Source organism: Marmota marmota, unplaced genomic scaffold (assembly GCF_001458135.2).
Source record: "Marmota marmota marmota unplaced genomic scaffold, marMar, whole genome shotgun sequence".
In the NCBI taxonomy this organism is placed as follows: domain Eukaryota; kingdom Metazoa; phylum Chordata; class Mammalia; order Rodentia; family Sciuridae; genus Marmota; species Marmota marmota.
The window spans coordinates 16511641-16535324 of NW_026000168.1; the positions used below are offsets into that span (position 1 = coordinate 16511641).

Sequence of the window (23684 nt, forward strand, 5' to 3'; positions counted from 1 at the left end):
TCTTCGGTTATAATCTGCCATCTGGTAAAGGGTTTCTTGCATAAGAGTTTTAAAATTTGATGTCATTCACACATATCAACTAATTAAGGCCAAACAGATCTGGATGTATGAAAATTGGCAGAGCTTCGAAGTGCCTTTTTCGACATATTTAGATACAGTAACTACCTCATCCTGTCGTGCTGGGCCAGAGACAGAAAAGTCGCATTCTTAGCCTCTCCTTCTGTCCTGGTTTTCTTTCCTCTATCAAATGAGGAAGTTAGATCATCTCAAAAAGGTCTTTTCTAATATTTCAGGAGGATTTCTGTCTCTGGATGTTGGCTATCATGATGGGACAGGAATTAGATAATCCCCAGATCCATTTATACTGCAAAATGATTTACACTCGTCAATAAGGAGGGACTGGCTGGATAGATCAGTTGGAACCATATTTATTCACGAGTACCATGACATGTCACTGAAGCAAACAAGAAGAGATTGAAAACCAGTCATTCGGTGTCTTGTGAAGGTCATTTCTAACAAGGCTACCAAGTTTTTGAGATTCTATGAAAGGTTTTTTCCCCACCACACAGTCTCAGTGCCCAGCTAAGCACGTTTCTGAGTTACTCTTTTTTTTTTAATTTTTAATATTTATTTTTTTAGTTTTTGGTGGACACAACATCTTTGTTTGTATGTGGTGCTGAGGATCGAACCCGGGCCGCACGCATGCCAGGCGAGCGCGCTACCGCTTGAGCCACATCCCCAGCCCTCTGAGTTACTATTTAGATCACACAGGTCTTGGCCCAGCACAGGTCTTGAGTGACAGTTTAATAAAACCAATTGTTTTTAATGTAGAACTGGAAGATCAGGAAGGGATGTGTTTTTTTTTCATCAATATTATTTACTGTACAAGGTTAAGTGTAGATATTGAGCTTTTACCATCAGTGCCCAACTAACTGCTTGGTGTCTGTGCCTTAGTTCTCCTCCTCTCTCTCTCTCTCTCTCTCTCTCTCTCTCTCTCATATTCCTTCCTTCCTTTCCCTCCCCCCCTTGTCCTTTCCTTTCTTCTCCTTTTCTTTCCTTTTTGCAGTGCTGGGGATCAAACCCAGGGCCTCACGTGTGCTCAGCAAGTGCTCTGCCCCAGAGCCAGCTCCCCAACCCGAGTTTCCTTTTCTTTTAGTTAGAATTCTAAGGGTAGCTGATTCATACGGCTGTTACGAGGATCAAATGAGACAATTCAAATACAGTATTTTGGCACAATCTTTAGCAAAGATTTAGAGTTCTGTTAATATTAACTAATGCAAATATTAAAGGAGATGGAACATTTCTGCAGCTACATGTGCGTGTGCGTGGCATGCGTGTGTGTGTGTGTGTGTGAGCATGCTCTGGGGATTGGTCCCAGAGCCTCACATGTGTCAGGAGAGTGTCTACCATCGAATGACACCCGGGGCCACTCCCCAGCTATTCTGATCATTTTCCCACCCTATTCTAATAGTCTTTCTTTCCTCTTCACAAGGGACCACATAAAACCCCAGAGATAAGCCCCACAGTTCCGGTGCTCAGTTTGTACCATAGCACCTCTTCTGACCCACTGCCACTCTCCCAAACGGTGCTGCCTGTCAGATTCCAGAAGTGACTTTATTCTTGCACGAAATCCATCCTATTTTCGTTTGAAATCCATTGCGCTCCGGGGTCAGCGTGGCAAGACGGCCCACTGACCACGACTGAGTCGAAAGCCAAGTTTGAAGGTCAAGCAGAAATGGTCAGAAATTCATGTCCTTGCCCACGAGGACGGCCCCAAGACTCTGGCCTGCTTGAAATCCACCAGAGGGGGTGAAATTGATGGAGGCACCTCGAGGTAGTACGACCCGAGTCACCCAGCTGGAAAGCTAAGACTCTCGCTGGTTCCTGAGAAGGGCCGCTGTTCCTGCAGATATCTGGGTCCTGTGTTCTTTCCTGGGTGGCTGCACAGAGTCACCAAAAAACGCCTCCTCCACTTACAGCTTGGCAGCGACAGAAACTTATGTTTTCTAGACACAAAATAAGAAGCAGGTTTCCTGGGCCCATTTCTAAGTCAAAATAAAAATAAAACATCCAGGAAAACTGCCCTGCCTCCCGTCACTGCGGCCCGTGGAGCACTATTGCTTAGGTCAAGGTGTCCCGGATAAAGGAAAGGGGGAAAGGAGAAGAAGCACTGGGGCAGAATGTTTTCCTAGAGACCGAGAGGCAGGCTTTGGTTTGGTTTCGTTTCTTATTTTGTCCTTTCTTCTTAGAAAAAAATGAGAAAACATGAGCTGGGGGTGAAGCTCGGGGGGAGAGTGCTTGCCTAGCCTGTCTGTGCAAGGCCCTGGGTTGGTCCCCAGCACCACAAAAAGAGAAAGAAAAAGAAAACCTTATAGGATCCTGATTCTCCTCTTTTGATAAGCAAAGGGTGGGGGGGATTATATTGTATTTTATTTATAATATTGGAGACTGACTTTTTTTTTGGGGGGGAGAGCTTCATCTTGCACAACTAAACCACTAAGAAGGAATCTTTATGTCACAGCAAAACGGAAACCCACTCTGCTCCTCTCTATAAGATGGAATCATCCCGTTGGCAGGCATTTAGTAACAACCACCAACTAAGGACGGGAGGGAAAGCTGAGTAAGAAGCTGCTGTGCTTTGCTCCAGACGGGCCGTGTCCAGGTGGAGATACGAATCCAAGTCAGTCATCAGGTCAGAGTTAAAGGAGCGAGAAAATGCTGGGGCAAGACAGAGAATGGAGAGTATTTTTAAGTTGGAGGATTGATTCATGGAGGAATTAGCACTTGACCTGGGCTTTGCAAGACAGGTAGGATTGCGGTCTGCAGAGATGAGGGGAAGGGATCCTGCGTGAACAGACAGGAGAAGGGCATCTTGAACCTGGGCCAATAGCAAGGTGGGGGCTGGGCATGTGTCTCAATGATTAGAGTGCTTGCCCCTCACACACGAAGCGCGGGGTTTGATCCCCAGCACCACAGATCAATCAATCAATAAAAATAAAACAAACAAGAAGAAAATAGCAAAGACAGCATGCTAGGCTTTACCTGTCTGGGATAAGCAGAGGAATATAAGAGAGAAAAGGTACGTTAGGGTGGTGTAGGGGGGCCTTGAACGCCAAGCTAAGACATGGTCATTTATTATGGAGATCCACTTTTCCGATGTGCCCAGGACAGTAGAGAACAATAATACGGCATTCTGGCTGGACACGGTAGCACGTGCCTGTATTCCTAGCAGCTCAGGAGTCTGAGGCAGAAGGATCACACGTTTGAGGCCAGCCTCAGCAACTTAGAGAGGCCCTCAGCAACTTAGCCAGACCCTGTCTCAAAATAAAAAGGGCTACGGGGGTGGGGGTTGTGTGCCTTAGTGGTTAAACATCCCTGGGCTCAATTCCTGGCACCAAAAAATAATAAATAAATAAAGCAAACAAGCATTCTCTGAGGGAAGGAGGGGAGAATGAAGACATGGGCGCCTAGGGCATGTTTAAGACACTGAAATAATTCTGTATGACACTGCAATGGTGTTGGATGTCATTATGCTTTTATCAAAATTCCTAGAACTGTACAAGGCACAGAATAAGCCTAATATAAGCTGCAGAGTTCTGTTCATAATGGCGTATCAGTATCAGTCCGTCTGTTGTAACAAGTACTACAGAGGTGCAGGATGTTAAAAACAGGGAAGACCTAACTGCCTTATTGAGGAGGGGAGAGAGGATATCTAGGCAAGGAGAAGGTATCTAGGACCTCTCTGCTCAATTTTATGTAAACCTAAAATAGCTCTTTTGGAGGGGGAAAAAAAACTGCTCTAAAAAAAGTAAGGTCTATTATTTCTGTTTTAAATCCTTCTGGCCACACAATGTACTACAAGTACAAATTATTTTAGAAGCTTCATATTTCATCGTAGAACTCACATGAACTTTTCACTCTATTCCCTGACACATAAGTGGCTATTTTCGCGTTAAAAAATTTTCCCCAGAATTTTCCAGCAAAACACACAAACCCCCAGGGATGCGATTCCTGCGTGAAGAAGCATGACTTTGCGTTACAGGGAGTCACTGGAGTCGTCGATCACAAAACGAAACAAAAGTCAGCCAGTAAAATAATGAATGACCAATGTCTCCTGCATCCCTACGATTTTGGCCTCCCTATTCCCACGTCCAGTGTTCACACAGAGGCACGCCCTCCACCTTCAACGTATTCTGTCATCTTCTTCACACGCAGAACTCTGCTGTGGTCCTCACTGAGAAACAGCTGATAAACTCACCTTTGAGGCTGTGACAGGTCTCAATAAGAGACAGATCCTTGGGTAGGAAAATAACTGACACTAAGAGAAACTAACAGAGAAATAAGAATGCAGCAATGCGGGCCGGAGACTGAGGCAGGAGAATCGCAGGTTCAAAGCCAGCCTCTGCAAAATCGAGGCCCTAAGCAGCTCAGTGAGCCCCCGTCTCACAATAAAATACAAAATAGGGCTGGGGAGGGGGCTCCGTGGTCGAGTGCCCCTGAGTTCAATCCTTGGTACCCCCCTCCCCCCAAAAAATAATGGAGCATGCCGCAGAGGCGGGCAAAGTGAACAGAGTGACTCAAGTTGGGTCAGTTTCAATGAATTTTGAAACACAGGCCACAGTTGGATGGGTGCCTCTGTCATTAGGAACACAGGTTTTTTTTTTTTCCCCCTGAATGTCATTGAGACCCAGTACGACCTTTCAGCTATCACATTCCTCTTGCTGGTGTGTGGTGTTTACACAGCAACACAGATAACTGAAGGTTGTTTGGGTGCTTATTACGTAGCCATTCAGACACGGGAGCCCTCCTCGAGTCCTGGAGCACATCACAGGACTGGTCCCCTGATTTGTCTGTTTAAGGCGCTTTGTTTCTCTTGTGCCGACCACAACTGAAATCTTGAGTCTCAGGCCAGAGTTTGCCTTTGAGAGCAGATTCCTTCGCTCTCTGCTTGCTGGGAAAAAGCAGGAGGCCCATTCCCAGATACCCCGAGGAGCGTGGCTCTTGCTCTATCAATCTTTTTCATCAGTGAGAGGACAGAACAGGGTTTCTGAGTCCCTCTTGAGTTTGAATCTCAACGTTTCTAGCTCATGAATCTTGAGCAAGTAATTTGACCTTCCTAATCCCACCTTCTTCTCCATGGAGTGAACTCAGGACCTCAGATTACACAGGATAAAAGGTGGCGTTCATCAATCCATTGCTTCCCTCCTCCCCTGCCCCTTCGGCTAGGATTTCACAGACGTGTTGTTCATTTTATTAGTTAATCAACAAGTATTTGATAAATGTTTTATGAGCCACGCGCTTTGTTAGAAGGCGCAGACATACCTGCAAACAAGACAGAGACCTCTCGGATTCCAGGATCCTTGGGATCTAAGAGCAGTTCTTTCTTTGCATTCGGGTTTAGCCGTCCTGAAGTTGCACCAGTGCATCTACCAGAGCTAACACTTAAAATACTTCAGTGGCTGCTTTTCTCGACACCCCTTTGAATGGCGGACTAGTTTCAGGTAAATCAAGTCAGTCCGGTAGCTGCTACACCACAGTTTGAAGTCTACACTCACCAGAGGCTCACACAAGTTCACACGGAGTACTTGGAACCCAAACTGGTCAGGGTTTCAGTTCACTTGCTGTGTTAACAAATCAGATTTAGAAAAATGTACGTGAGCAGATAAATTCATGGAAGTAGTTATTTTGAAGTCTTTTCTCCTTTGTCTTTTGTATGGGGGCCATTGATCCCAGGGAAGCTCTACCACCAAGCCACATCCCCAGCTGTTTTTATTTTCTTATAAATCGGTGAGGGTCTCACTAAATTGCAAAGGCTGGCCTCCGACTGGCAATCCTCCTGCCTCTGCCTCCTGAGCCGCCGAGATTAGATGTGCACTGCTATACCTGGCTCTCTGTTTGTCTTTTATATTGTTTCTTGTATTCTTCTCTGTTTTGTTTGTGTTTCCTTTTGGGGGATGAGCTAAGTTGATGCTGGGGGGGACCAGAATCTGACTTTGACATTTTCTCACATATTCTTACATATTCACCTGCCTGTTCTCTATATGGGGAAAACTTTCTCGTCTGAAGAAAAGCTGTATCCCCCAAAAAAGATAAATATTTGAGTAATTGTTCATAGTGCAGAAGGAAGCTTTTCTAAAAGATTGATTATAGTATTACCTTAGGAACAAAATTATTTTAGAATGCAGTTGAATAAATGCACATAATTTAATTTAGCAACTTAAATACAAAAGCATTTAAAACACAAATAGAATAACAAAATTTTCATCCTAAAGAGAAAAATATTTAGGGTTTTAATTTTAAGGAAAAAAAACACAAAACTGTCCTAGAAACCTATGCTCTTTAACAGATTGCATCAAAACAATAAAAACCTTCTGCACAGAGAAGGAAATAACATACAGAATAAAGAGGCAACCTAAAGAATGGGAGAAAAAATTTGCAAACTGTACATTTGGTAGTGGGGTTGATAATCTAAAATATATAAGAAACTCAGATCAACAGTATAGAAGACAACCCAGTTTAAAAACAGGCAAAGGATCTGAACAACCATTTCTCAAAGGATGTCATACAAATGGCCATCAGGTGTATGAAGAGATATTCAGAAATCTCTAATCATCAGGGAAATGCAGATCAAAGGGTCAGTGAGACATAGCACCTCACTCCTGTTAGAATGGCTGCTAGGAAAAAGAAGAAAGAGATTAACGTTGGCAAGAATATAGGAAAAAAAAGAAACTCTTACAAACTATTGGTGGGAATGTAAATTGGTGCAGCCATTGTGGAAAACAGAATAGAGGTTCCTCAGAAAATTAAAAGTAGAACTACCACATGATCCAGCAATTCCACTTCTGGGTATATATCCAAAGAACTGAAATCAGTATGTTGAGGGGATACCTGCACTCCCTGGCCATTGCAGCTCCATTCACAGCAGCCAAGATATGAAATCAACCTAAGTGTCTTAGACAAATGAATGGGTTTAAAAAAAAATCAGTGAACACACTTGAGTGATGGAATACTATACAGCCTTCAAAAAGAAGATTCTTGTTATTGTGCTAAGGGAAATAAGCCAGATGCAGAAAGAAAAACACTGCATGGTCTCACTTATATTTGGAATCTTGTTTAAAAAACTACTCATGGAAGCAGAGAGTGAAATGGAGATTGTCAGGGACTTAGAGGTGGGGGAAATGGGGAGATGTTGGCCAATGTTTCAGTGATACAGTATGAATAAGTTCTGGAAAACCCAGTGTACAGCAAAATGACTAGAGTTAAGAATACTGAATTGTTTACCTTAAGATTTCATAAGAGAATCAATCTTAAGTATTCTCACTTCAGTGATGAATATGTTAATTAGCTTGATTGTGATAGTCATTTTATAATGTATATATAATTTAAAATATCACATTCCATATCTTAAATACAGGATTTTTTATTTTTAGTTATACCTCAATAAAGGTGGAAAAACTTTATAAATAGATTAAACACATCTATTAACAGACTTAATTGATGATATTTTTTTTCTTTTGGTACTGAGGATTGAACCCAGAGGTGGGCTACCACTGAGCTGCATCCCCAGCCCTTTTTATTTTCTATTTTGAGACAAAGTCTTACTGAGTTGCTGAGGCTGGCCTTAAACTTGCCATCCTCCTGCCTCAGCCTCCAGAGGCATTGGGATTACAGAGGTGCACCACCACACCCAGAGTCAATTGATGATCTTGCGTAGAGAATGATGAGATCAGTGTTACATGACATTTATGTGGATAAGCTGTATGCAACTAGACTATTATAGGGGTGTCTTTTAGGGTACCCTGGTACACTAACTTCCTGCTTATCATAAAACGACCCCCATTGCATTAAGAATGTGGTTGTATAGCTGGGCGTGGTGGTGCATGCCTATAATTCCAGTGGCTCGGGAGGCTGAGGCAGGAGGATCACGAGTTCCAAGCCAGCCTCAGCAAAAGTGAGGCACTGAGCAACTCAGTGAGCCCCTGTCTCTAAATAAAATACAAAATAGGGCTGGGGATGGGGCTCAGTGGTTGAGTGCCCCTGAGTTTAATCCCCAGTACCCCCAAAAAAAAGATTGTGTTTGTGTTCTCATAACGTGGATGAGACTGCCTCTGTGTGTCCCCTCTCTGTGGGTCTTTGGAAGACGGCTCTGCTCTCCAGGCCCTGGCTTCATAAGCCTTCTCTTTGCCATTTCAGAAATCACCATGGTTGACACAGAGATGCCGTTCTGGCCCACCAACTTTGGGATCAGCTCCATGGACCTCTCCATGATGGACGACCACTCCCGCTCCTTCGACATCAAACCCTTCACCACCGTCGACTTCTCCAGCATTTCCACCCCCCACTACGAAGACATCCCGTTCACGAGAGCTGATCCAATGGTGCCTGATTATAAATATGACCTGAAGCTCCAAGACTACCAAAGTAAGATGCTTCTGTTCACGTTTCAGACCACAGTGACCCTGGAGTGCACGCTCCAGAGGCTGGGACTCTAGAGAGAAAGTGGTTCCCATTATCAGCCAGATCTTAGGTCTCTGCTTTATGCCAGAAAGGAAGGTGGGTGTAAATGCCGCAGGTCCATCTTGTCCGTTTGACCCTTTTCTCTCTCTCTGTCCTTTCTTGCTGGCTTCCTTCTTAGCATTTTCTAAGATGATTACATCGCCTTTTCTATCTTAGGCTGAGTGGAGTCCACCCATCTTTCAGCTTATTCTAAATTAATAGGTAACAGTTGCAAGTTATCATATACAACTTATCATCAGTAAATTACTCTGACCGTCGGTTTCTTTTTCCCACCCCTCATCTGTGATGTGTGAAATCTACATTGAAACCCGCCTTTTCAGGCTCAAATGAGCATTTTAAGGTTGTCAACTTAAAAAATTCACAAGTGAACATTGCAAAAGCCTATAGCTCTTCTTGCCACGAACTCAGTTAACATCAAAACATCGGGCTCAAGAAAAAAACAAAAACCGAGGACTGCACTTTTCAAGATAAAGTATAATTTCTGTGATGCAGTTTCCTTGATGGTATCTGCTCGTGGGCTGATGTGCTGGTTTTCCAGAGCCACTGCTGTGTAATTGGCAACCATTATTTGACAATAAGTCAGAACTTCCTGTATTTCTAGTTTTATTTCTTAGATAAATAGTATAGCTGGTTCTATTTATCTGTGTGGTTTGGGGTTTTAGCCTAATATGGAAATTGAATAGGCCCGAACCTAACCAGTAAAAGGTAGGACTTGCTTTCCAGAGGTTTCTCCTGCATTCATTCAAAGATCTTTTTTTTTTTTTTTCAAACTCTTTGTCTCGACTCACAGCTGTTGATAAACCCGGGTTCTTAACTTTCCTGTACCTTTCAAAGAGGCCCATGGTGGTGACAGGGTTCCTTTTACTAGAGTGGCTTAAAAAGACTTCTTTTTTTTTTTTTAATTCTAATTTGTTATATATGACAGCAGAATAGTAAAAGAGACCTTTGGTATGCAAGATTTAAATAAAATATGTCACTGACACATACACAGGGCAGCACATCCCTAGCCAGACGAGCCACGTTGTCTCAAGTTCCTGTTTTCTTACCTGTTTAGTCTTTCGGGGTGTTGAGGAGTTGGAGGACTTCACACTTAATCCAGATCTCTGTTTTATTTATTTTTTTTAATATTTATGTCTTAGGCGTAGTTGGACACAACACCATTATTTTTTCATTTATTTATTTTCATGCGAACCCAGGGCTCCCCATGTGCCAGGTGTGGGACTGGCCTGTGATGCCAAAGCCTTGTATAGTTCTCTCACCTGGGTCTTTGCATGATGCTGAGCCCCTCCGCCCTGGCGGCCTGAAGGTGTCCAGTGGCCACCCGGCCCCAGCACCCCTGCAGGGTCCTTTTCCAGGTGATAACGATCTTCTCACCTCTCTCTCTCTCTGCACAGGTGCGATCAAAGTGGAACCTGCGTCCCCGCCTTATTATTCTGAAAAGACTCAGATCTACAATCGGCCCCATGAGGAGCCCTCCAACTCGCTCATGGCCATCGAGTGCCGCGTGTGTGGAGATAAGGCTTCTGGGTTCCACTACGGCGTTCACGCCTGCGAAGGGTGCAAGGTAACAGCCCAAAAATCTCTCCTCCGAAAAGTTGGCTGATGGTGTGCCTATTTCATTTCCCTTTGCAAACTCACTCCAAGGAATTAAGATCAAATGGTCATAGATTTTTTTTTTTTTTGGCGAGGTGGGAGCCAAACCCATTCTTCAAGTAATAGAATATTCAAAAATCTAAGAAGAAAACTGATAAAAGCAGGATTGCTTCACCCTGCTCACCTTTCTGCAAGTGGGTCCTTTGGCAGTGATTCATGTCAGCCCTGGTGTCTTGCAGACTTTTTACTATTATTATTATTTTAATATTTATTTTTTAGTTGTAGTTGGACACAATACCTTTATTTTATTTATTTTTATGTGGTGCTGAGGATCAAACCCAGGGCCTCGCATGTGCTAGGCGAGCGCTCTACCACTGAGCCACAACCTCAACCCACTATTATTATTTCTTAACAAAGCAGTCTGTCCAAGATGTCATGGTAAGATGATCAACAATGAGCCGGCACCAGGACCCAGATTTCCTGAATTCTCTAGTGTGGTTTTCACTGTACCAAGTAATCTTTTATATAACGTAAGGGTTGACAAACTACTTGTGTGTGTTTATCATTTCATTCCTTAGAACAGCCCCCTAAGGAGGAGTTTATTTATGGTCACGTCACAAATAAAGCAATTATAGATTGAGGGCTTGGGGATGCCACTTGGGGGTAGAGCACTCACCTACATGTGCAAGGCCCTAGGGTCCATCACCAATATCGCAAAAAGTAATAATAATAAAATAAAATAAAGAAAATAAATTATGGATTATCCAGCCCTTCCAAAGTTGGTAACTGGCAGATTGAGGTGTGGGATGTGGCTCTGACTCTACATCAACTCCTAAGCCGGTGCTCTCTGATTCCTTATTCAAGTATCAGTTTGAGCCGTGTATTGTGCGGACAGGCAGAGAGGTACAACCACTTCAGGAAGGGGAGACTATTGAGTTCAGACATTTTATAACGTGATGCCCCAGTTTATTAGGGAAATGTGCTGATGCACTTGTATTTTGATACTCAGTCTTTTAAAATAATACTGTAATCAGTGAATCAAGAGTATGAAAGTAAAGATATGGAACGGCAGGTAGGCAGGAGCCAGGACATCTGGGGAGGATGGGACCAAAAAGGAAATGAATTTTCACTCTTGTGACTGTGCACCAGTCTTGGTTCAGGCGCTTCTACGTAAATCATTATTTAGCCACGTTCTGCCAGAATTTCCTCATCTATAAAGTGGTGGAATTGGAGCAGATGGTCACTACAGTCCTTTTAGTTCTATTAGTTTATTACTATAAAGGCAACCTCATGTTTTACAGAGTGACAAACCATTCATCCCCTGTGCCACTTGCTCAAAGTCACCAGCCAGTCATATCACACCAGCCTGGGCCGCCTCATGTGTTGAACGGCTTGGCTGTGTCGGCCGTCCAAGCTCTGACTCATCTCTGAAGTTCTGAATTTCAAAATGACTCCTCAATATACTCCTGGCAAGAGAGCCGCTCATCTAAGATACTTAAACCCCTTCGTTCTATGATTAGAACCAAATTCGAATATCTACAGTTCTCAGTGAAAACAGTCAGTGTCTTAAGATCTAAATGATAACAAGAGCATGTCATTTTATTGAGTTAAGATTTACGGTGTTTTGAGTAAGTTGTTGCTCAATTCTGAACCATATTTATCTAAAGAAACCGTTCAGTTTGGGTCATGTTGATTAATGCACATTAGTAAATGCGTGTGGCTGGGGATGTGGCTTCAGTGGTGGAGGGATCGTCTAGCATGGCAAGTCCTGAGTTCCATCCCCAGCTCCACTGAACAAACAAACAAAAATAAATATATAGAGAGAGAAGGCAGAGAAAGAGGATAAACACTTCATAAAGTCTGTAGAATAGTCAGTCACAGTGGCTCATGCCTATAATCCCAGCAACTCAGGAGGCTGAGGCAAAAGGTTTGCAAGTTCAAGACCAGCCTCAGCTAATTTAGTGAAATCCATCTCAAAATAAAAAAGGGTAAAATAAAAAATAAAAAAGGGTAAGGGATACAGCTCAGTGATTAAACGCACCTGGGTTCAATCCCCAGAACCCAAAAGCAGAATGCCTGAAGAAAACATGTAAGTACCCATCTACCAGAGATAAAAATCACCCCCCCCAAAAAAAAATGACCAGTAGAGGAAAATTGAGCATTTTATACCAACCTGGGATAATTTGCTTATCATCCAAAATGTGGATGACAGAATTCCTAGAGTAAAATGTAAAAGAAAGTCTTGTTCACCTGCAGAGGAAAGATAGACACCTGTGCCTTGTAAAGACAAGAGTAAGAAAACTGTTAATGCGACAACATAATCTGACCTCTCCCAGTACAAGTCAATAGTTCTGGAAGTATAATATGTACAGGACCAGGAGAGACACCTAAGACTCTTTCAAGCCATTCAGAAGTTTGACGATATTTTCTTAATAATATTAAATTGTTATTCACCTTTTTTTTCCCTCTCATCCTCTCGGAAATATAAGTGGAGTGCTCTGAAAGCTACGTGATCTGGGGTTATAACAATGCCTCTGATAGCTAACAGCATGTCTGCTTGTCTTTCTAAGATATAGTGATTTCTGTGTTTTGGGTAGGGAACCGTGGTGATCCCAGCTCCTTGGGAGGCCGAGGCAGGAGGATCCCTTCAGCCCAAGAGTTTGAGGCTACCCTGAGCAACATAGCGAGACCCCCTGTCTCAAAGAATTATTTTGTCAGTTTTAATTTTCAGTCTGAAAAGTATCAGTAGATGTAATCCACATAAATAAAAGTTCTTCAGGGTCTTCAGTCATTCTTTAAAGATTCAAGGAGATCAAAAAGTTTGAAAACCACTTGTTACAGGGCATTGAGGCTGAAGAAGCACAATGACTCATTCTTTGTCCTTAGGACCTACACAGATCTGTTGCCACCTCCCAAATACAGCCCCATTAGACCAGTGGCTATCAGTAATCCAAGATGTCTCCTTATCACCAATTTTTAATGAAAATCAAGAAAATGAAATTAGCAAATGGCTTGACTCATCTGTATGAATTTTAAAAGGTGCTTTGGAAGCTGGGGCAGTGGTGTATACCTGTAATCCCAGTAGCTCAGGAGGCTGAGGCAGGAGGATTGAAAGTTCAAAGCCAGCCTCAGCAACTTAGTGAGGCCCTAAGCAATTTAACAAGGTCCTGTCTCAAAATAAAATTTAATAAAAGGCTGGGGATATGGCTCAGTGGTTAAACACTGCTGGGTTCAACCCCCGGTGCCCAGTACTCCCCACCTCAAAAAAAAAAAAGTGCTTTGGCAGTTTCATATTTGCCGTTTTGTAGAATACTGGTTATACCCATAATTAAAATCAAGTTGATCAATAAAGTTGCAGAGTAACTTATAGATTAAGGAGTAGTAATATTGCATATGGTAGTTGTTGGTAGATCCTAAATAACTTTACAATGAGGCAGGTTTGTTTTAGTGGTCCTTGTCAAAAATGGAACAGTTAGGAATGAGTAGACTTAGTTTAGAATAAAATGAAATAGTGGCAGATTCTTAGGTGTGTTCATATTTCAGACTTATGCAAAATTAAACCTTTGCTACTAAAAGATAGATATGCCTTAGAGTTTGCAAAGCTATCATTTATTGCTTACAAATTAGATAATGTTTTTTTAGTAGGTTATTATTATATTAGTCCATTTTAATTAATGAATGAAATACCTGAAGCAGTGTACTTACAGAGAAAAGAGGTGTATTTGGCTCATGGTTCTGATCCAAGGTTGAAGGCCCACATCTGGTGATGTCCTTCTTGTTGCAGAATCTCAGTGCAGCCCAGGGCCCATCATGGCAAAAGACAGGGAGCGCATTTGTGGGCAGCTGTGCATGTATGTGTGGGCAAGTGTCTTCTGGTCCTTCTCCCTCTTCTTATAAAACCAACAGAATTCAATCATGGGGGGTTCATTTCTGACCACCTTATCTAATCCTAATCACTTCCCAAGACCCCATCTCCAAACACCATTGTTATATTAAATCGCTACACCCGTAATACCTCGCAGGGGAGTTACTTTTCAATATATGATCCCTTGGGGGTTGCATTCAAACCATATCCAAACTGTAGCAATCATATTTTTGAATCTTCAGGGAATGATCATTTAGAGCCATAGATTTACCTAAAGATATAAGTAAAGAAAATCTACTGTACCTTACAAAGTAATCTCCTTTCGTATTTCTACATAAGACCCTACCTCAAGAAGGTTTGTGTGTGTGTGTGTGTGCGCGCGTGCACATGCATGCATATTAATTATACAGAATAATGTGTTTCATTGTGTTTATTTCTGTATGCCTATAACATACTTCAATCATATCCCCCTCCCCCATTACCTCTCTTACCCTTCCCTCCCCCACCTCTTCTTAACCCTTTCCTCTTCTCTGAGAGTGTCCAGGAAGGGTTTTAAATATATTCCTGTCTGCCTGTAGCAGGTCATTGATTCAGCTTCCTCTTGTGCCATTCCATGGGACACACAGGGCTTTGAATCTCATTGTGAAAATTAACAAGGCCATTCTGAAGCCTCATCGCACCTGAAGTTTTGTTTTAAAAAAAAATTGATTAAGGAGGAATTGGGAAAAGCTTAAAAGCCAGAAAAAAAGGAAACAAAACCAGGAATTGCCTTCTCACAGACAAATATGGAGACTTTAGAATAAATATATATACACAGAACCATTTTCTGAAATGGTGACCCAGAGATCTTCATCCCCCCCAACTCACAGAATGCATGCCTGGAAAAGGAAGTTGTTGAAAGAATAAGAAAAATAAGAATGAAAGTTGAAACTGTGCATTGTCTTAGGTACCACGAAATAATAGAGTATTGTTAGGGAGTTTCTTTATCATGAAGGAACTTTGGAGAAGTTGGCTCTGTTCTCTCTCTTAAAAAAAAAAAAAAAAGAAAAAACACTCAGTAATATCCTTATATCTTCTTCTCATTTCTTGGAAGAGTCAAAAGATAAGAAAACAATCAGTTATCTTGAAGGTAGTGGAAAAAAGTAAAAGCAAGTTCAGGGTGTGTGTCTAGAGACACTCAGTTCAGGAATTCACAGACATATCCAGTACATAAGTGATACTCAGAATCGCCATTCTGTAGCATTGAAAGATCCCGAATCATCACAAAAGAGAATATGATTGACCTTTGAAAGGCATCATAGGAGGCAGACTAAAAATGGGCACCATGAGGGTTAAACTTAAATAACATGGTTCTCTTATCAGTAAACCTTCCTGTCTAGCCATGCCAAATAACTGAGTACTCTGTGACCCACCCATCTGTCAGTAGGCCAAGCAGCATTTCAACCATTGATATTAATTTTTAAAAATGAAAATCAGAAGTCACAGAACATCATAATCTACATATGTTCACAGTGGCAAAAATCAAAGTTTTGACCAACATTTTACAGTGAAAACAGTTCTGTACATTAGCCTTCAACTAATCCATGGGAAAAGAAAACCACAGCTTTGTAATCCCAGAGGTCCTCGAACCTTTTGAGAATTAAAGTGGTTTCTGCTTCCAGCAGATACGACATGGGCCATAATCTTTGAGATATTTCTGATCTCACAAGAGGCCTCTAAGACAACAGTGTCAACGTGACACAAAAGAAATGAACAAAGCCCTGGGTCTTGAGCCAGGAGCTACAGGGACACTTGCAAGGGCAGTTCCTTCCTAACAGACTCCCACAGAGATGGCAAGGTTCAGTTCTTCCACAAAGACAGGTGCCTGTCTCTGTGTTCTGAGCCATCAGTGAGAGGGAGCTGAGCCTGAGGTTTTTGGATTGAGCCAGGATCCTCAGGGGCATCTGCAGGTCATAAGTCAGTGGCATTTAGCAGAAGCATTTGCAAAATCTCTTTGAAGGAAAGAATTCTCAATGTGGACCCTATAGGACTTCCACAAAGTCAAGGCATGATTTCAAAATAAAGTATCTGCAAGCAACGGGAGATGGCAGTCACCTTGAATGAAATTCATCAAAATGAAAAAAAAATGGTACAAATTTATTACCATCTGTCTCCTACCCAAGGAAAGCAGAAATTACTGGTGCCTGAAACAGAATCCACAACAACTATGTAAAAATTGTTTAAAGAGGGGCTGGGGTCGTGGCTCAGAGGTAGAGCACTCGCTTTGCACGTGTGAGGCCCTGGGTTCGATCCTCGGCACCACATAAGTAAATAAATAAAACAAAATAAAAGCATTGTGTCCATCTACAACTAAAAAATATATATTAAATTTTTTTTGTTGTTGTTTAAAGAAAGAGGGTGGGCCCAGCTTGATGGCTCATGCCTGTAATCCTAGCAACTCGGGAGGCTGAGACAGGAGAATCATTTGAGACCAGGAGTTTGGGGCCAACCTCACCAACACAGGAAAACCCTGTTTCAACAAAACAAAACTAAAGTCAACACCAAGTGTTGGAAAGAGACTAGAATTTTCATAAACTCTATGTATAAACACTTCAGAAAATAAGTTGGCATTCTCTTATAAAATTTAACCTTCGTATGTCATACACTATAGAAACTCCATGCCAAGGTAATTCTTTTTTTTAATTAACATTTTTCAGATTTTTTTCTAATTAGTCATACATGACAGCAGAATGCATTTTTTTTCAATGTACACCAATGGAGCACAACTTTTCATTTCTCTGGTTGTAGACAATGTAGTGGCACACCGTTTGTGCAATCACACATTTAACCAGGGTCATTATATTCTTCTCATTCCACCATCTTTCCTACCCCCGTGCCCTCTCCCCTCCCCCCTCCCCTTTGCCCAATCCAATGTTCCTCCATTCTTCCCATGCCCCCTCCCCACATTGTGGATCAGCATCCATTTATCAGAGAGAACATTCGGCCTTTGGTTTTTAGGGATTGGCTTACTTCACTTACCATGATATTCCCCAACTCCTTCCATTTACCTGCAAATTCCATGATTGTATTCTCTTTTAATGCTGAATAATATTCCACTGTGTATATATATACCACAGTTTCTTTATCCATTCATCTGTTGAAGGGCACCTAGGTTGGTTCCACAGTTTAGCTATTGTGGATTGAGCTGCTATAAACATTGATGTGGCTGCTTCGCTGTGGTATGCTGATTTTAAATCCTTTGAGTATAGAAAAACTGTGGAATGCTTCACGAATTTGATTGTCATCCTTGCAAAGGGGCCATGCTAATCTTCTCTGTGCCATTCCAATTTTGGTATATGTGCTGCCCAAGCGAGCATGCCAACGTAATTCTTAAAGCATGTACATCATAAAATGTTTACGAGGTTATTTATAGAAGCACTGCCCCTTAAAAGCTAAAAATTGGCAGTGATGCTAATAGCCATCACCATAGGAGTAGGTTAATAAATCGTGGTATAGTCATAAAATGAAATAGTATATAATTGTGAAAATGAGTAAATTATACTACTGTAATGCACCAATAAAAATATAAAAGAAAATGAATAAATTGCATGGCTTTTCGCTGGAAAGTGAATAAATTTTGGAAATGAAATGCTCAATTTATAAAAACAAAGAGAGAGATCCCCCCTCCATTACATATTGTATGAAATCACTCAAGGCCTCAGAACAAGCTTAATGAAACAAAATGTTGTGTCGTTTCATAGGCTAGTGGATAAAGTTGGCTTGTCCTAATGGGCAAGGAAACAATCCACACAAAATAGAGAATAGTGATTGCTTTGTCCAGGGAGGACAGGGAGCAAGGATTGGAACAATACAGACATAAATGCAAGTTGCTGGTCATGATTTTAAGTCTAGTGTCAGAAAATAGGTTCATGTGTGACATCTCCTGTGCTTTATGATTGATGATTTTTTTCATTGGTAATTAATATCACGTTTCATCAGAAAAGAAAAAAAAATTAGAAGAACATGCCAGTGGCCCTTGTAAAGTCTGTCACATTTTAGGGTCACCAGCTGTCAGAGAGGGATGTGCTTTTCTCATCCTCCGGTGCTCAGGTGAGGCCAGAAGGGAAGAGAAGTGGCATGGGTGTCACTTTAACAGAGTGCTGCTATAGGTGTTGCATGTGTCCAGGGGTAAAAGAGACCATCCCCACCCCCATGTAGCTCATGATTTTTAATTGAGAAACAGGGAGGGGCCGGACGGAAACCTTGAACATCATAGGAAATTTCTGTGATATTTGAAAAGTCATAATCGCTGTCGGAAACCAGATAAACTATAGCACAGTAAAGGAGACCGAGAGTTCTCGAAAAGAAGGGGGCAGGGGCAGGCCATAGTATTCGTTAGGGTGGTTGAGGCTCGTTGAGAAGGTGAGATATGACCCAAACTTACATTGAGGCTGATGGGCAAATGTGTACGGGCTGAGTGTCCCTAATCCAAAATCCACAGCACTCCAAAATTTTTTAGCATCGATCCCAAGGGTTACTCAACCTGTATTTAGGAAAAAAAAAAAGGGGCTTCCCATCTGAGAGAAAGAAGTCAAGAGTGACTTTGAAGCTCTTTGGCTGGAGAAGATGGAGTGGTATCATTCACAGGGGATGATCAGGACTCTAGTTTTGGACAGGCTGGAGTGGAGATGGCCATTGGGTTTCCAAGTAAAGACGTCAAGTAAGGAGTAGAACATGCACACCAAGATTTAAAGATGAAATTCTGGAGAAAGTCAGGGTGCACACCAGTGGCCGCCGCGCCAATACCAAAACAGTGGTTTTCGTACCAAAGGGGACCTGATCAGTTTGAATTCTTTCAGGAAGATGAACACTAGAGAAATGAATAGGAATCTGATTAACTCCCAAAAATGAAGTGAGAAGACATTTCTGATTGCAAACCTTTCCCATTCACCCCTCAAAAGATGTGGCAAATAGATCAGAAAAAATCCCCTTTGCCCCAAATGGACGTGCTTGCCATTTTGAGATAGCAGATTCTCTGAGGATTTCTATATCACTTGTCTATTATTTCCTACTATCTCTGTCTGTAGGCTCCGACAGTGAGGCTCTCTTTCAACCGTACAAATAAATGAAACATTCAGCAGGAAATTATGCAACATAGAGAATTAAAAAAAAAATTATCCACATGTGGATTTTTATTGGCCCCGATCATGTTTTAGAATGAAATGATTCTAACTTTGCCAAACTGTTTAGCACAAATTATAAAGGCCGGGGCCTGCTGTTGGAATGGTTTGCAGAGAGGCTGGACTGATTACATGGTGTTTTATTTGCATTACATTAAATCCAGAGCACTTCTTAGAGCTGGCTGAAAAGCAAACACGGAGCCAGGGTACACAAAGTGACATCAGTTGGATGTGCTCCGTCCATCTGAGAGCTAAAAAAGCACACTAGAGATCCATCCTCTGGCTCCTTTTTTTAATTTTATTTTTATTTTTTAATAGCAAAGAAACAAGTTCCAGAGAGGCTGAGGGACTTGCCTAAGGCCTCCAGTTGGTAAAACTGCTTTAAGAACCTGCCTCTTCTTATACCCACGCCCATGTCCCTCTAGCTATGGGACTTTGCTTCCAAGTGTCCTAAAGACTTTTAAAAAATTCACTTCTTTTCTTTTTTTTTTTTCTCCCAAATCCCTTTGCAGGGTTTCTTCCGGAGGACCATCCGATTGAAGCTTATTTATGATAGGTGTGATCTCAACTGTCGGATCCACAAAAAAAGTAGAAATAAATGTCAGTACTGTCGATTTCAGAAATGCCTGGCTGTGGGGATGTCTCATAACGGTAAGTGAACACTTGTCACCAAAATCTTGTCATACACTTGGTAGCTGCCAGGTCAGCAGGCACCAGGGCCCTTGCTGGCAATGCGTACAGTTTCCCCACAAAACATCAGGTTTCAGAATATCACGTGCCAAGAAGACATTTCTCACTTAGGTCAGTGATTTTAAACTCTTAGTATAGAATCCTTCTCTCTGTGGCTGAGCCTCGCGGTGATGATGGGAGAAAAGACTTGAAAACCTGGGGGGAGGGGGGAGGGGGAAGACTATACTGTTTTAAAAATAAAGGCAGTAATTATCGTGATTCACTTTATGCTGCTTTAAAACAGAATTATACTTAATGTGTAGTTTCTAAGTTAAATGTAAGAAAATCTTGAAGAATTCTGTAAATGGAATTTTAAGTGGCATATCAGAATTTAGATTTATGTTCCTCCTCCTCCTCCCCTTCCTTCCTTCCTTCCTTCCTTCCTTCCTTCCTTCCTTCCTTCTTTACTATGCAAAGAGGAGTGTAGCTCTGTCCTTGGCTTCAGGAAACAGGAGGATTGCAAGTTCAAGGTCAGCCTCGGCAACTTACCAATAAATAGTAGAGAGAGAGAGAGAGAGAGATCATTATAGCTTCAAGAAATAAAAAAAAAAATCTCAAAGTGACCAAATTGAATCCAAAGTTTCATTTCATTTAGTATCTTGTTTCCCCTTCCTTCCATCTATCCTTCATTCGTTCATTCCTCCCTTTCTTCAGGGAATCAAACCCAAGGCCTTACCCCTGGTAAACACACACTCTACCACTGTATACATCCTCAACTCTGATTTGTGTCTTGCCTTTGCTTTCATCCCTCTCAAAACTGATCTGGTAAAAATATCATCTTTGAAGTCAATCCTCATCTATCTGATTAATTTTTTTTTTGTTCCGTTGTGCAGATGTTTGGTTTTCACGATGGAAATCATCAAGATATCTGGGAACCGCTAATTGGTTGATACTCTACCCTTTAAAAATAGTTTGCAGAATTAGAGTTGTTAGCATAGATCAGTTCCTCCAAAGGCAAGAATCTCTTATGAATAGAGCTATCAACAGCATTGGACAGGACAGGAATTTGATCCAACTTTCCTCAACAGTTGACCACATCTGCTTAGTACAACTGCAGTCACTGATTGCAAAATAATTTGCTGGTTGAATTCCATCCGTCTCCTTTTTATTTCAAGCCTCATAAAACATAAGGGCAAGTTTTCAAGTCAAGAGAGCTCTCTATTTTACGTGATGCAATCAAGTTCCAATAAACTTATTTTATCTTTATGAAGAAACCCTGGACTCTGAGGTCGTTATCATCAAGATAGCTCAGGAAACCTGCCCATTCTACTCATAATGCTGTTTGGTTTTTTTTTTTGCCGATTAAAACAATTGTCACTTCACACATTCTTGTGAAATATAATTCCTAATACTTTCAGGAACTGCACATGTTGATGTAAAACAACAGAGCAAACATTCACATAAAATATATCCCTGGTTGCTTATTGTTTATAGGCAAATATTATTCATACATAGCCCAACCTACTGGCTGGTGGTTTAGCTCAGTGGTAGAGTGCGTGCTTGGTGTGCAGGGCTCTGTTCCCAGCCCTGAAAAAAGAAAAAAGCCCGGTAGTATGGATGGTATAATTACCTCCTCCCAGAAAAATTGGAGAGCTACAATAGAGAGAGAGAGAGAGAGAGAATTTTTTAAAAACATTTATTTTTTAATTTTCGGGGGACACAACATCTTTATTTTATTTTTATGTAGTGCTGAGGATTGAACCCAGCGCCCCGCTCATGTCAGGGGAGCACGCTACCGCTTGAGCCACATCCCCAGCCCTCACTTTTAACTTCATGCAACAATTAGGTTATTCTGCTTTGAGAGAGGGGCAATCTTGACGAAGTATTCAGTTTTTGAAAAGGCAAGAAAAATTTAAGAATTGAATATCAGTATATGAGAGACCTAAACAGCTCAACACTTAAAGGATTGCAAACTTGACTAAGAAAACCCTCCTTGTAGGTTTTTATGGCAGTGTGTCCTTTGCACAGGAAAGAAAGCATCGAGATTCTCTGAGCCCAAGAAAGGAGACATAACACTTGATAAGTGTTGCCTGTTATTCTGATGAAGTAAACATTTCTAAACACAAAGTCTTCTAGGTAGTTATAGTCACTGTTTAAAATTCATGACTTGGGGACTATAGTTGAAGCATGCAAGAGGCCCTGGGTTCAATACCTAGTACTGCAAAACAAAAGCAAAAAAAAAAAAAAAAAGCTCATTACTTTGTCTAAATAAGGCAATAGTCATGATTTTTTTGATCATATAAAATGTCTTTTTCGTTACCAAAAGAGGCATCTAGTATTATGCCAAAAATCAGTTTTCAGTGTCTGCAAGAAAAAGAAGAACATCCCCCAAAGTAAGTTCACCCCATTCTATATCACTATTATTTCTGCTCTTTGGTCTCTGTTTAATCCATTTAATATATTTGAAGGCAGATTCTGAAGTAATTGTCAAAGAATTCTAAGGGTCCTGAGGGATATAATTGGAACATTACTGAAGTTGGTGGGCACTGAATTCTTTCAATTTTGAAATTTCTGTTGTTCCTTTTTTAAAAAATATTTTTTTAGTTGTAGATGGACACAATGCTTTTATTTTATTTATTTATTTTTATTCGGTGCTGAGGATTGAACCCAGAGCCTTTCATGCAAGAGGAAGGCACTCTGCCACTGAGCCACAACCCCAGCCCCCAGAACTGCCTTTTGTGTGTGACCGGAACAGTAGTAAGTCCAGGGTCAGCGCATTTAAAAAATAATCTGAGAAAAGACTGGCTTGGGTTCCTTAGGAGTCAGTTCAGTTACATGTGCCCTAGAACACTGAAAGTTGATTTTTTAAAAAATTGTGCTTTTCGTAAGTTTAAAAAAATGACTGAGCATTGGGAATTCCACTGAGAGCAACTGCCTACCCTATGTGAAGCCCTAGGTTTAATCTGCAGCATTCAAAAAAAGGGAGCAAAACCTTAGCTTTGCTGATTAGATGTCCAGTGATATAAATAATGTGAGAGGTTTTTCTTTTTTACAAAAAGCTGACTACTTTAAAAGATAATTTCTCAGTGACTTCATCAAATATAGAAAAATGGTTTCACCAGTTTTTGTAGCACTCAGCATTTTTAAGGTAGTTGTCTTGATGCTTTGAAAATAGCTCTAGTATATATTGAGAAAGAAAAAAAAGCGAAATGAAAAATGTATTTCAATTTACCCTAATATTTGTTTTCTCTAACCTTTGCTATGGTTTTGATAAGTGCCCCCCTCAGAGGCCTATGTGTTAAAGCCTTGGTTGCCAGCCTGTGGCACTACTGGGAAGGGCAGAATGTTTAGGAGGAGGGGCCTATTGCAAGGAGGTTAGGTCATTGGGGGCGTGCTCTTGAAGAGAACACTGGGGCCCCACCCCCTTCTGTCTCTCTTTGCTTCCTGCCCACCATGAAGTGAAGGGGGCCTCTTTTGCCATGCACTCCCACCATGATGTGCTTCCAGAGGCCCAAAGCAACAGAGCCAAGCATCCTTGATCTTTATGGTAGGAAGGAAAATTACCCAAATGTTAACTTCAGAAAAGGCAGCTCTGTCACTCAAACCTGCATGGCATAGATGATAAACCGATAAGGAGCCCCCCCCCCCAACTCTGCTTCTTCTGAGCAGAACTTCAAGCAAACTGCTTTGTTCTGTGTTTGTAAACATCCGGGGCCTCTATAGATCATGCCCTTACGTTCCCTGACAGTTCAAAAGTCTTGTCTTCCATAAGACTTTATGGATTCCTTGTGCTTCCTCTTCTGCGTGATTTATCCCTTCCTGGGACACCGCAGTCTGCCTTGAAAAGCAAGGGAGTGCTTACTTAGGTCTGTGTGATTCAA

At 41.5% G+C, this 23684-nt stretch overlaps 1 protein-coding gene and 1 non-coding gene across 6 annotated transcripts in view; one reads left to right on the forward strand and one right to left on the reverse strand.

The window, feature by feature from the left end:
- Pparg (peroxisome proliferator activated receptor gamma) overlaps nucleotides 1-23684 on the forward strand; it is a 140331-nt gene that overhangs the window by 84583 nt on the left and 32064 nt on the right. For 4 of the 5 annotated variants that reach the window (XM_048787132.1, XM_048787131.1, XM_015495033.2 and 1 more), the window contains 3 exons: nucleotides 8194-8421; nucleotides 9912-10081; nucleotides 19647-19785. In XM_048787132.1, coding sequence (XP_048643089.1) covers nucleotides 8202-8421; nucleotides 9912-10081; nucleotides 19647-19785 — 529 coding nt within the window. In that variant the 5' untranslated portion in view covers nucleotides 8194-8201. Of the gene's footprint in view, nucleotides 1-8193; nucleotides 8422-9911; nucleotides 10082-19646; nucleotides 19786-23684 lie in introns of those variants that run through there. The other variant, XM_048787133.1, reaches the window with a different exon arrangement.
- On the reverse strand, nucleotides 17225-17331 carry LOC125611774. Its single transcript, XR_007342025.1, has one exon. It is a non-coding gene; the product is annotated as a U6 spliceosomal RNA (small nuclear RNA).